The sequence below is a fragment of the Aotus nancymaae genome, unplaced genomic scaffold (genome assembly GCF_030222135.1).
Source record: "Aotus nancymaae isolate 86718 unplaced genomic scaffold, 86718_ANA_hifiasm-v0.15.2.pri h1tg000012l, whole genome shotgun sequence".
Taxonomy (NCBI): Eukaryota; Metazoa; Chordata; class Mammalia; order Primates; family Aotidae; genus Aotus; species Aotus nancymaae.
In genome coordinates this window covers 18398417-18412380 of record NW_026988423.1, presented here as the reverse complement: position 1 = coordinate 18412380, position 13964 = coordinate 18398417, and the positions used below count along the sequence as shown (strand labels likewise).

Below are 13964 nucleotides of genomic sequence, written 5' to 3'. Positions count from 1 at the left end.
ATCTTAGTTTCCTTTGCCCCTCCTCATGAAGTCACTTTTTTGAATCTTATGTATTTTAGGCCCACTGTTTTTCAGACAAAGATTAGCATTCTTAACCATCTCTGTAAGTAAATTTTTTCATCATCATTCTAATCTTAGCCATAATTTTTGACTACCCAGTCCCTGACATTTGTATTCTCCTTTAAACTTCATAACAGCTCTCTGAAGTAGATATTATTATACCGTTTTACAGATTAGAAAGCCAAGCCCACTGACTTAAATAGTTTTATTAGGCTTTGAACCTGTTCTGCCAGAAAATCTCTGTCGAAGTCCAGTATGTGCAAAGCTGTTATTGCAATGAGAGTAGGGAACCTGCTGCCTCTACGTGCTTAATCTTTTTTTTTAAACCCCTGAGGCATCTTTGAGAAACAAGGTTCAAAAGCCATGAGTAGTAGTGTTATTTATTTTACAATGAGAAAATTGAGATCCAGAGTGGTTAAATGCCTTTGTTAAAAGTTAGGGTAAAAAATATTACTGTTTTCACGTTCACAGCCCACTGTTCTTTCATTTAGTCCCAACCAAGGGAATTTTTGATTTGAAGCTTTTTGTTTTTTTTTTTTTAAGGGGAGGATATGCTAGTTTAAATGAGTTATTTCTTAGACTAAGCCAACACATGTGCCTGGTACAAAATAATTTGTTCAAGAATCTAGACAATGGAACCCAAAATTATGCTGCTCTGTAATAATCTAATAGTCTAGTATGAGACAGATGGTTTTGAAGGTCTTCTTGGAGTCTTGCTCTGTCGCCCATGCTAGAGTGCAGTGGTATGATGTCGGCTCACTGTAACCTCTGCCTCCTGGTTTCAAGCGATTCTCCTTCCTCAGCCTCCTGAGTAGCTGGGATTACAGGCGCCTGCCACTGTGCCTAGCTAATTTTTGTATTTTTAGTAGAGACAGGGTTTCACCATCTTGGCCAGGCTGATCTTGAACTCCTGACTGCGTGATCCACCTGCGTTGGCCTCCCAAAGTGCTGGGATTACATGAGTGAGCCACCGCGCCCAGCCAAAGGTCTTTTTATTTAGCTGAAATCTTAGGTCAGTTGCATAGCTTTGTTATTTCAGCAAAGATTAAGAATGCTTGGGGCTGGGTGCCTTGGCTCATGCCTGTAATCCCAGTACTTTGGGAAGCTGAGAAGGGAGAATTACTTGATCCCTGGAGTTGGAGACCAGCCTGGGCCATATAGTAAGATATTTTCTTTACTAAAAATAAAAGTAAATTAGCTGGGTGTGGTGGTGCCTGTTGTCCCAGCCTAGAGGTTGAGGCTGCAGTGAGCCATGATTGTGCCACTGCACTCCAGCCTGGGTGAAAGAGCAAGACCCTGTCTCACAAAGAGTGATTAGAAGAATGTCACAATAAAGGGGATAAAGGAGATAGCTTATCACTTATGACATGCTTTCATCCAGGATTCAGCAGTCATTAAAATATTGTCATATTTACTCAAATTTTTAAATTACTCTGTAAAGCCGTAGCTTCATCATGAAAGCAAGCAGTATCTTATTCTTCACTGTATGCTTATTTTTGAATTATTCTGAAAACAATATATTTTCTATATTTCTTTGTTTGAATCTTAGATTATTCCTGATTCTAAGATAAATGTGCCAGAGTTACCCACTCCTGATGAGGATAACAAACTGGAAATACAGAAAGTGTCCAAAACTCAGTACAACGAAGTGGTGGATTTAGAGCCTGAAAATACATTGGACCAACATTCCTTTTCCTTGCCTACATGCCGTATCAGTGAATCTGTGAAGAAATTAATGGAACTTGCCTATCAGACTTTACTAGAGGCAACAACCAGTAGTGATCAGTGGTACGAATTCTGGGTTGTTTGGAAATGGCAATGACTTCGTTAAATGCATATCTAATTAGATGTTTATCAGGAAAATAGCTGGAATTCTTTGGGTTTTCTTATCCTAGAAGTTAATGCTTTTTCTGGAAAAAAAAAAAACCTAGTACATCACATGGATTTGTGTCTATCTCTAACTTTTATTTACAACAGCATAGATGTTTGAGCAAGATATAAGAAGTAGGTGCACTTGTAGGGATGAACAAATGGATTTTTTTGACATTAAAAATTGTTAATCATTTTTTAACAAAAAAGCTCTTTAATTGTTGTTGAATTTTTACTTTTACTTTTTATTTGAATAGATTGATAGTATATGAGAAAGCACATGCAAAGAACTTAGAATCCTACCTGGAAAATGATTAATACTCAAATGTTTGTTATTGTGGTGGCAGTGGGTGATAGTCACTATTCCAGCTTACTGTGGCTCTTTAGCTTAATATTCTTTTTACCTTTTGAAACCCAGTCCCTAATTCAGTTACATTTTAAATGTTTATATTTAAAGCAATAACAATTTGTTAGGCAGTCAAAGGCAGAAGGAAAAGAATGGAACATGCCAAAGATTTGACTTCACTCTTTCAAGGTGACTTCTAGTCTGTATTGCATTCAGGTTGCCTTAAATTCTATTCTGTATCTCATTCTGAATATGTTTTTATTTAATAAGCTTCTTCCCTACTCCTAGACTAAATTGAGAAGAAAATGGCAGAGCGTGGACCAAGTTGATTGCAGAGCAGGTTTACAAAACTTCTTTAGTTTGAATCTGTATTTAGCAATTTCATTCCTCTGTTCTCATAGGGAAAACAGTTTCAGTTAGGGTTTGGCCCTATCAAATTGCATCTTTAGATGGACTTCTAGAGTTTCAGTTTTTATCTCACATGCAAGCAACCTCCCCTTCTTTTCTTCTGTCTTTCTTTTTTCTTTTTTTGAGATGGAGTTTCGTTCTGTCGCCCAAGCTGGAGTGCAGTGGTGCAATCTCGGCTCACCGCAACCTCTGCCTCCTGGGTTCAAGCGATTCTCCTGCCTCAGCCTCCTGAGTAGTTGGGACTACAGGCACGCGTCACCATGCCTGGCTAAGTTTTGTATTTTTAGTAGAGATGGGGTTTCACTATGTTGGCCAGACTGGTCTCGAACTCCTGACCTCCTGATTCGCCCACCTTGGCCTCTCAAAGTGCGTGAGCCACTGTGCCCGGCTGCAACCCCTTTATTTTATTCTGCTCTAGAAAGAACATGTCTCCCAAGAAACTTCCCCTGGCTTTAATGAATCATTATATTCACATGCCCATTCAAAATTAATTATAAGAAGGAAGAAAATGAATATAGGAGTGACTGTTGGCAAAATGAATATAGGACTGTTTCTTCACGTGGCACTCTCCTGAAATATATCAGAGCAGAAGTTAGAGATGCAGGGCAATAGTTCTTAAATTTTTTGAGAACAAAAAACATCAAACAGTATTTGTATACTGACTATGGACATTCTTTCCACTAAAAGTAATAGTTTTTAACAGGACAAACAAATCCATAGCTACAATACAACAACCCTGTTTTTCATGATCAAACTCCAGCAGCTTATGCAGCAAAAATGAAATAATTTATTCAGGTATTATAATAATCAAGTAATAACTGTTTTTGGATGTGACTTATTTTCCTAGATATTTATGGCATCCGTGTAAGCTTTTTAGGTACATAGTTTAAGATATTCTTATGTAGAGGTAAGCTACACAGACCTTATGTTTGCCTTTTGAAAGTGCATTTTAATAATCTGTAGGTGTTTTAAGGCTAGATATAAAGGGCAAAAAATTTTGAGGGCTAGATTCTATCCTAGAAATGTTGACTCATCTCCTTGCATTGAGGTAAGAAGGAGAAAAGGTGAAAGCTGAAAGTCAGACTGATTCTAAAAGAACCAAGTGAGAGCTTTTATTGATACCTTGCCCTTTGTAGAGTGCATCAGTGAGTAGATAACATTTGCTTGAGGCTTAGCTCCATTTGTTACTGAAGGGATACTCTGGGTACTGGCAGAACACAAATTGATAAATAGAAAAGAGGCTTTGGGTTGAATGCTGATGTTCTTAAAATTATTAATGGATCCAAGTGTTTAGAATTGTAGTCTAGTTAGTAAATACTGGTTGAGAATATATTTCCATCTAGATTAATGGTGTTTTCCAGCAACCAAGGCAGGTGTTCTCTGCAACTGTAGTTTTAGCTCATGATTCTCACTGAAGATGTACTTGGCTTAAATTTTTTTCTTATTTTTAGTGTACTCTTAGGCATTTCTGTTAAGCCTATGTTTTCTTTTTAGTGCTGTTCAACTTTTCTACTCAGTGAGGAATATCTTCCATTTGTTCCATGATGTTGTACCAACATATCACAAGTAAGTACCACTGTGTCTTATTTCTGTATAATAATTGTATGTCTAAAATGTGTAAGTTAAAACAAGTAATTTTATATTCCTACTAAAGATATTTTGATTACTAAAATGCAGTAAATCATTTTAAAACATATGTTTAAAGGATTTGGTCATTTCTTACTAAATTAATAAGGATACTATAATTTTACAGTGTAGTTCATGATGCACATTTTAAAACTCAAAAGAACTGTCTTGTTTTGATGCTAAGCATTTTCAGAACTGCTTAACTCTAAACCTCTAGTTCAGTTCTTTTTGTTATTTGAATTAAAGTGTTTAGATGCTTTCATTAATATCTTTGATAATATGTCAACAAAGCTATTCTTTAACCAAGAATTCTGAATTTCAAAGACAAAAATCAGCCAGGCACGGTAGCTCACACTTGTAATCCCAGCTCTTTGGAAGGCAGAGGTGGAAGGATTGTTTGAGGCAAGAAGTTCGAGACTAGCCTGAGCAACATAGTTGCTTAGAGACAAGACATAGCCTTGTCTCTAATTAAAAAAAAAAAAAAAGACAAAAGCCATTTATTATTTGAAGTATTTTTTAATAATTGGGATGTTTTATACTAGGCTCACCTGTTGTTTTTATTATAAGAAGCTTATTGTGAACCTTATTAGTTTTATTTGTATCCTCTTTACTGTGGTTTAAAATTCTTATTTCATTTTTTACTTAGTCAAGCAAAGGAAAAGAGAAAACATATTTGGGTTAGCTGACAGCCTTGTCTTTGGGGATTCAAAGACAGTTGTCTTAGACATTTCGTGGCTTGGAAACATTTTTCACACTGTTGTGGAGTTAGATTTGCCTTTCTTTCTCCTTTGTATAACTCAGAACTTTAGTGTGCATCGGAATCACTTGGAAGTCTTGTTAAAACACAGATTGCTTGATCTGTGTCCAAGGTTTCTGATTCAGTAGGTCTCGAGTGGGGCTTGGATTTTTAGCAAATTTCCAGATGATGCTGATGTTGCCTGTCAGGGGACCACATTTTGAGAACCACTGTCCTTAGATAATGGTTCTCAGCTTTGTTAGCATTTTATTTTATTTCATTTCATTTCAATTTCATTCCATTCATTCGATTTCATATTTTGAGACAGAGTTTAGCTCTGTTGCCCAGGCTGGAGTGCAGTGATGCAGTTATGGCGCACTGTAGCCTCTATCTCCTGGGCTCAGGCAATCTTCCCACCTTAGCCTCCCAAGTAGTTGGGACCACAGGCATGCAGCATTATACCTGTCTAATATTGTTTATTATTTTTGTAAAGATGGCGTCTCTATATTTTGCCCAGGCTGGTCTTGAACTCCTTTGGCTCAAGTGATCCTCTTGCCCTGGTCTCCCAAAATGCTGGTATTACATTTGTGAGCCACTGCACCGGCCAAGCTTTGGCAGTATTTTAGAATAACTTACGGATATTTAAAAGCGTACATATTTACCCTGTTCCAAGAGCTTTTGATTTATGTCTGATGTAAGACCCAGGCATGTTTTTTTTTTTTTAAACCCCACAGATAATTCTGATGTGTAGCCTGGAATGAGAACTATCTTTGATTGTTTGTTTCTGACCTGTATATCCTAGTTTTATATTGAGTTAGCTAACTAGAAAGTGTTAATTGAATGACTGTTAGTGGGTAGATAGCAGAAATACAAGACAAGATTTCTTCCCAAGCTGGGTAGATAAGACTAATATGTGTAAAAGAATTAAACCAGTGATTTTTCAATCCTGGATGAAAATTAAAGTCACCTGGGAAGGTTTTAAAACGTATAAATGCTGTGATTTCACACTTAGAGCTTGCGGTTTTATTTGTTTGGTGTAAAGTCTAAACATCTGTGTATTTTTAAATTTCCCAGATGACTCTAATCTGTAGTCAGTTTTTGAAAACCAGTGAATTAGAAAATAACTGAACACTTCATTATATAAATGAAGTAAGAATTTGGAGAAAGGGGAAGTATACTTGTATTTCCATAGATGTATCTGTGTAAAATTTCAAGGACATTATTATGCATAGCTCTGCTGGGTTTTCAGTACAAAAAGTTGACTCAGGCAAACATCTTGATTCCCTTAATCTATCTTTTTTTTTAATCACCAGGATAGTTTTATAGGATAAGATCTCATTCAGGCAGAACAGCCTCACTCTGGGAGTGGGAGTGGTGAGATTGTATCTTGTTATGTATAGTGTTTAGAAACTAGAATAGTTATTAAAGCCTAGAAATACATTCGAGACATCGTGACTTTCATCAACCCCAGCTTCAGTAACAGATGGTTTCTTTCTTTTTCTACCCCTCCTTCTGGCCTAGGGAGAACCTTCAAAAACTTCCCCAGTTGGCTGCTATTCATCACAACAACTGTATGTATATTGCTCACCACTTGCTGACCCTCGGACATCAGTTCAGATTACGTCTTGCCCCCATTCTTTGTGATGGCACTGCTACTTTTGTGGATCTTGTACCTGGCTTCAGGAGACTTGGTAACTGATACTTTAAGTGTAGGAAAGCATATGGATTGTGGAGCTTGTCAACATAGTATCTTTATAATTTTTGAATGAGATAATTAGAAATTAGGTAGTGGTCCTGAGCTGTATTGGAAAGTGGGAGGGCACTTAATTTGCAAGTGTTTCCAGTTATTTAATTTTATAAGGTGAGTGTTGTCTTTGTGGGAGACTTTTTTAACTTTTTTGTAAGATTTCATGGTATGTTAGAGTTCCAAACTGCATTGCTAGTGTGCATTGAATTTGCCAGATCAGGATTATGTCATTAGAATGACACATAATAGGATTTGTATTGTGGCAATTCTGTTGTTGGTAATAATATCGTTGGTAAGAGCTCACTGATGTCAGTGCCAGTTCTTTTGCAAAACCCCAAGATAGCTATCCCATCTTATACCTCCCTTAGTTTTACTTGGGATTACTAAAAGTCAAAAGAAATGAAATGTGGAGTAAATCAATATGTTGATCATGGCAGAGAATCTGTATGGTTTACTTAGCTTTTCAATTGCTTACAAATTTTCCCTTAGGTGGTGTAGATATATCAGAATAATAAGTAGTTCCATTTTCTATAGTAATTTTTCTTAGCTAATTCTGGCTGTAGGCAAACTACTAGAAAAGACTTATTTATTATCTGGAGGCTGGGATGTGAGGGATGGGCTAATACATTCAAGGTGATTGTTTCTAGTAGCTTCAGGACAGCTTTCTGATATTATCTAGAAACTGTTTTTATATAGGCAGAACAGATACATGGTTTATGCATCTCTCTTCTATCCTGGTTTTGCAGTGTGTAATTGAACAGCTTTAAAAAAATTTTATTCTGTTTTTCCATGATAGGGACAGAATGTTTTTTGGCCCAAATGCGGGCACAGAAAGGTGAACTTCTGGAAAGATTATCAAGTGCTAGGAACTTTTCAAATATGGACGATGAAGAGAATTACTCTGCAGCAAGTAAAGCAGTCCGGCAGGTAGGAGGCTCTTGCTAGCACTAAAATTTCTGTTCTATCCTTAGATGCTTTTTTTTTTTTTTTTTTTTTAAGCGGAAGACAATATGTAACAAGTACTCAGTTGATTCCCTGCATCTCCACCTTTGGAAACTCTAGATATCTTTTACTGTCATGTTTAAGAACTTGTTTTTCCCCTCTTCCACCAAGACAACAGGAAACTGTCTTTTCACTGACTCAGTAATTGCAACTAGTTACCTAGAAAGTCTGTTGTAGCAAGTAGTTGATTCCTAAACTTAGATTTGAGAATTTGAAATACTGACTTTTATCTTAATGTTCTGCTTTCTTAAGTGATTTATTTTTTTGCTGCAGTTTTCCTATCCTCAGATTGATGAGTCTGCTTTTCATCTACCAGGGATATCACTATGGTTAAATGTTCAAGAAGCATATATCCTTAGTTACTTTACCTTATTTTGGCATAATGCCACTTTCCCCATAAACTCACAAATGATAAATGTAAATCTGGAAAACAGGAGTTACAATAATCTTTCTTCCATGTAAATAGCTGTATTCTTCTACAGGTACTGCACCAACTAAAGAGACTTGGAACTGTGTGGCAGGATGTCCTGCCAGTGAATATATATTGCAAGGCTATGGGGACTTTACTCAATACAGCAATTTCTGAGATCATTGGCAAAATTACTGCCCTAGAGGTAAGGGCCATTAGATGCTACATCAGCCTTGAGATGCAATTCATGTCCCAGATTATGCCTTTGCTAAGAAAGTGATGTTGAAGAAATTATTCATGTTTCATGTCTAACTCATGCTGTTTTTTGTTTTTTTATTTTGCTAGAAACTAGTTAATCTCTTTTATATGAAAGGGGAATAGTACTATTTCTCAACCTACCATCTAGATTATGAATAAGGAAGTTAGAAACTGGGTAGTGGTCCTAAGATGCATTGTATAATGTGAAGTCATTTAATATGGAAATGACTAAATCAATCATTTGATTTAGTAAAGTTAATACAGTCTTATGCGGTTTCCATTTTTCCAACACACTGTTGTAGTTTAAATTTTACATGTGATTCTTCAGGAAAATTGTCTAGACGTGGCCAGCTCATGCCTCTAAATCATAGATTGACTAAGTCCTTATTTGTAATAACATCCCCTGCTTTGCAATAAGCTGTGTGACATTCTATTGGAGAAACGGGCTCTTTCACACAGGCAAACTAAATTACTGACAATCTGTTGAAACATGTTTTGTGTCATTCTTATATAGAAGTATTGTCAGACAGCTGATAAAATGTAGTGTCTAGTAAGTTGTGCTAAATTGCTTGGACAATATATTGTTGTAGCTGACCCACCTGGACAGCATGCATCAAAGATCTGCTGCCCTTTCCCTGCTTCCGAGCTGGCCTAATTCTATTCTATTGTGTTTCCTTTGTGCAAAACCAGGACATATCTACTGAAGATGGTGATAGATTGTATTCCTTATGCAAAACAGTGATGGATGAAGGACCTCAAGTTTTTGCACCTTTATCTGAAGAAAGCAAGAACAAGAAATATCAAGAAGAGGTTCCAGTCTATGTGCCAAAATGGATGCCATTCAAGGAATTGATGATGATGCTACAAGCCAGCTTGCAAGAAATTGGGGATCGGTATGTGTAACCCTTCTATAGGGGCGTGTAACTCTCGATAGCTACAAAAGAGTAATAGTGCCCTTGGTAACACAGCTTTTCCCTGTTTCCTCATGTTACTCATGAAAAACTTTCATAGTGAGTAGCAGTAGCTGGGGCCTTTTCATGATCTATCATAGTGCAGATCTCATTACCACTTTCCCATATTTTATAACATAAAGACTTCTCATCCATATTATTTTGGTCTTGAATATGTGGTTTTGGCATGCTGTGTGAATGATCTGGCAACTGTAAGAATTACAACCTTCTGACATCTGATGGAAAATTGTTGCTCACTTTAAGCAACAGTGGATGCTTTTTTTGTACATCCACTTAGATGTACAAGTCTAAGTGTACATTTCTTTTCTTTTTTTTTTTTTTTGAGACATGGTCTCACTCTGTCACCCAGATTGGAGTGCGGTGGCTCAATCATTGCTCATTCCAGCCTCAAACTCGTGAGCTCAAGGGATCCTCCTACCTCAGCCTCCTGCATATGTGGGATTTTAGGTGCCTACCACCACACCTGGCTATTTTATTTTATTTTAGAGATGGAGTCCCGCTTTGTCACCTAGACTGGAGTGCAGTGGCGCCATCTCAGCTCACTATAACCTAGGCCTCCTGGGTTCAAGTGATTCTCGTGCCTCAGCCTCCTGAGTAGCTGGGATTACAGGCGCATGCCACCACATCAGCTGATTTTTGTATTTTTAGTAGAAATAGTTTTCACCATGTTGGCCAGGCTGGTCTTGAAGTCCTGACCTCAAGTGATCTACCCGCCTTGGCCTCCCAGAGTGCTGGGATTATAGGCATGATCCCCTGCACCTAGCCTGGATGCATTTTGGGTGTAGTGGCTCACACCTATAATCCCAGCACTTTGGGAGGCCTAGGCGGGTGGATCACGAGATCAGGAGATTGAGATCATCCTGGCCAATATGGTGAAACCCCGTCTCTACTAAAAATACAAAAGCTAGCCAGGTGTGGTGGTACATGCCTGTAGTCCCAGCTATTCTGGAGGCTGAGAAAGGAGAATCGCTTGAAGCCAGGAGGCAGAGGTTGCAGTAAGCCAAAATTGCGCCACTGCACTCTAGTCTGGCGACAGAGCAAGACTCTGTCTCAAAAAAGAAAAAGAAAAAAAACTCTGGAGAAGTGACTTTTATCTATCTTAAATATTCAGCATGAAACTACTGTTTGATTGACCAGCAGTCTTTCTTCAGTGAGTGCAGTAGTTTTAGAGATTAAGCACCATAGACCTAGAAGAGATTCATCTTTTCTTAAATATGGTGGATGATGTTTACTCTCAACACCATCAGTTAATGTTGCTGTGGCCAGTAAGCGTATGCTGTATCATATCATAGTGTGTGGAGGCCATTGCACAAAGCAGAATAGATACGGGTCAGTTACATATCCATGGATGCTTTTATATTGTCTTGGTAGATTATTGGTCAGTATGTATACCTTGCCTAGAGGACTCTCTATAGAGGCCTTAAGGTCATCTCCATCCCTATAGGTACTTGTCTATCTGCTTTAGCTTGGTTTGCTACAGATGTCTGGTTATATTAGACCAGTCATCCTACATGTGTCTGAGTTGTTTGCTGCAAATACTAGTCATTTATACAATGTAAACAAGATCTCCACTTGAAAAAAAAATCACATCAGAATACCTATAATCACATTTAATACAAAGTTTAAATTTATTCATTTATTATTTACAAGTCTTAGTGGGTAAGAAAGATGTCTTTAATAGGCTCCAGAGGGCAGCAGATAAGAATTTTTCTTTCTGTTGTTAAAGGGCCTTCTTGCAGTCTAAGAATGATCATTAATTCCTTGTTATAAGAAAAATTATAATACTAGTATAACTTAACTTCTTTTTACTGCCTAGGAAAATTTTCCCCCCAGAGATTTCAGTAAATATAAGGCTAAAGTTGTAAAATATACATATGAAGGAGTACAGTAGATATACTCTATATTTTCAATGTAAAGAAAAAAGAATAAACTTCATATACCTATTACCTAACTTAAGAAAAATAATACCAGTATTTTGAAGACCCATGTATACCCTTCTCCAAATGCTGTCCATGAGGGGTAACCACTATCTTGACTTTTATGTTATTTATTTCCTTGCTTTTCTTTATAGTTTTACCACATTTACATGTATTCCTAAATAATGTAAAGTTTAGACTTGCCTTTTTTTGAACTTGACGTAAGTGGAATCATCTGTAACTTGCTTCTTTTCTTCAATATTGTTTTGGGAATCTATTCTATTCTTTTTTTTTTTTTTTTTGGGACAGCCAGGCTGGAGTACAGTGGTGTGATATTGGCTTACTGCAACCTCTGCCTCTCAGGCTCCAGCAATTCTCCTGCCTCAGCTTCCCGAGTAGCTGGGATTAAAGGTGCCTGTCACCACACCCGGCTATTTTTTGTATTTTCAGTAGAGACAGGGTTTCAACATGTTTGCTAGACTGGTCTTGAACTCCTGACCTCATGTGATCTGCCTGCCTTGGCCTCCCAAAATCCTGGGATTACAGGCATGAGCCACCGTGACTGGCCTGAAATGCATTCTTGATGGTATGTGTAGCTGCTGTTTATTTTCACCACTGTGTCATTCCATTGTACAAATATTTCTAGTTTATTTGTCCTGTTTAGTCTCTGTTGTGGTCTGTGAGATCGGCACATCTGCCGGGGGTCTCTTGACCAGCAAGAGGGTCCCAATACCTGGAAGAGAGAGTGTGCGGAAGAAAAGAATGACAGAAAGAATGAGGTCTGGAGGGCTGAATCAGGCCATACCCCAGACAGCAGTTTATTTCTGGTGCACGGGAGCTTATATATGTTTTTGCATACAGTGACTGACGTAGGTCCCATTACAAAAGTATTATCAGGAGGGAACAGAAAATTACAAAGTAAGCAGGGGAGGGGGTAGCATACAGGTTTATCTAAAGGTCACTGAACACAAAACAAACAAAAGATTCTTATAAAGATTCTTATCCTCTTATCAATAACTACAGTTACAGTAAGTGACGTCAAGGCAAGCGATAATTTGAGGGGTAGCAATTTTCTAGTAACATGTCAGCGATCACAGGATTTAGTTAATGCAGGTAAACAGAGTCATAAAACCAGCCCAGAATGGGAACTTCAAGGGAGACAATAGTCTCGTAAATGGTCACGCAGGCCTCACCCAGACATGCCATTAGCTCAGTGGATCAAGAATAGGCTTCTGCAAACTCAGGCCTCTTTCACTTCCTTCTTTTCCTCAGCTCGACTGCCCTCAGTGGGGGGAGAATATGTCCAGGCTCTAACTCCGTAATGGCGGAGACACGGAGGGGTCTCTACACTGGCGGAGTGATCCCCATAAGTCTCATTTTCACCAGTATTTCAGAGTTGAAAATTTCTGCTTATCTAATTGGCATGCAATGATAGGTCATTGTCATTTTAATTTGTATTTCCCTAAATTCTAATGATGTTGAGCGTCTTTTCACTGGTTATTCATGTTTCTTCTATTATGAAATGCCTGTTCCTATTTTTTTGCCCTTTATTTTAATAAGTTGTTTGTGGTTTCACTATTGATTCATGGGATTTCTTTATATATTTTTATACTAGCCCTTCATCAGTTAAAATTTGTTGCCTGTGGCTTACTTTGTAATACAGTTATAGAGCCTAAGGCATGAGAGTATGGTCATAATTATTAGTTCAAAGAGGGCTTGGTATAGAATAAGGGAGAACAGTCTCATATTCCTCACTTGGTCTCTTTATCTGGTTGTGCTGATACCAGTTGTAGTGAGTGAGCAAAGAGGTCAAAGACATTGAGAAGTAGTTCTATGAAGACAAGGAAGGATGCCCAGGATTTGTTTTATTTCCATGTCAAGCAAATAAGCATGTGGATCAAATAGGCAATTTTTAAGTCTTGCTTATACTTCAGAGACCTAATAGGAGATGGAACTCTATCTTTTGTTTTGCAGGTGGGCAGATGGAAAAGGACCCCTGGCAGCTGTGTTCTCTTCCAGCGAAGTAAAAGGTTTAATTCGTGCCTTGTTTCAGAACACAGAAAGAAGAGCAGCTGCCCTTGCTAAAATTAAATAGCTCCATCTTCTCAAGAAAGCTGTGTCTTGAATATGTGGATTCTTCCCTTGGCATAATTACTCCCTTAAAGACTTCTTTGAATTGCCCATTGGTTTTGGTGAACCAGTATATCACAGAAGTTTGACTTTACAGAAGAATGTCTTACCACCTGGCCTGTACAAGGCTTTGTTTAAAAACTGTATATTAAGATAAATCGTCAAGTAAAGCACCTCAATTCATTGACATTCTAGCCATCTTCCTTTGATTACCTAACAAACTGTCAGGCAGCATTATTTCATGTTGCTTCCAGAGCCCTCTGGGAACTATATACATTGTAAATGTAGGCCCAGGCTTTGGAGCAAGGAAATCAGGGGATTCCAGGAGTCAGGGTAGAGAATTTCTGAGCAAATGGGAGCTATTTTGAGGGTGTGAGTGGAGGGGAAGGGAGGAGTGGGGCACCATATTTGTCCTTGCAGGAATTAAGGAGACTTCCTGTAATATTTCTTTCCAATAGTGAATGCTTTTTACAGTTAAGGGTGTCT

The 13964-nt window shown here is 37.9% G+C and overlaps 1 protein-coding gene across 2 annotated transcripts in view; it reads left to right on the top strand.

The window, feature by feature from the left end:
• The window catches only part of ZW10 (zw10 kinetochore protein), a 40307-nt gene extending 26640 nt beyond the window's left edge, over nucleotides 1–13667 (top strand). The window contains exons 10-16 of one of the 2 annotated variants that reach the window (XM_021671147.2): nucleotides 1610–1848; nucleotides 4178–4249; nucleotides 6567–6736; nucleotides 7589–7719; nucleotides 8277–8408; nucleotides 9152–9354; nucleotides 13323–13667. In XM_021671147.2, coding sequence (XP_021526822.1) covers nucleotides 1610–1848; nucleotides 4178–4249; nucleotides 6567–6736; nucleotides 7589–7719; nucleotides 8277–8408; nucleotides 9152–9354; nucleotides 13323–13443 — 1068 coding nt within the window. In that variant the 3' untranslated portion in view covers nucleotides 13444–13667. Of the gene's footprint in view, nucleotides 1–1609; nucleotides 1849–4177; nucleotides 4250–6566; nucleotides 6737–7588; nucleotides 7720–8276; nucleotides 8409–9151; nucleotides 9355–13322 lie in introns of those variants that run through there. The other variant, XM_021671148.2, reaches the window with a different exon arrangement.
• Nucleotides 13668–13964: the final 297 nt, after the last annotated feature.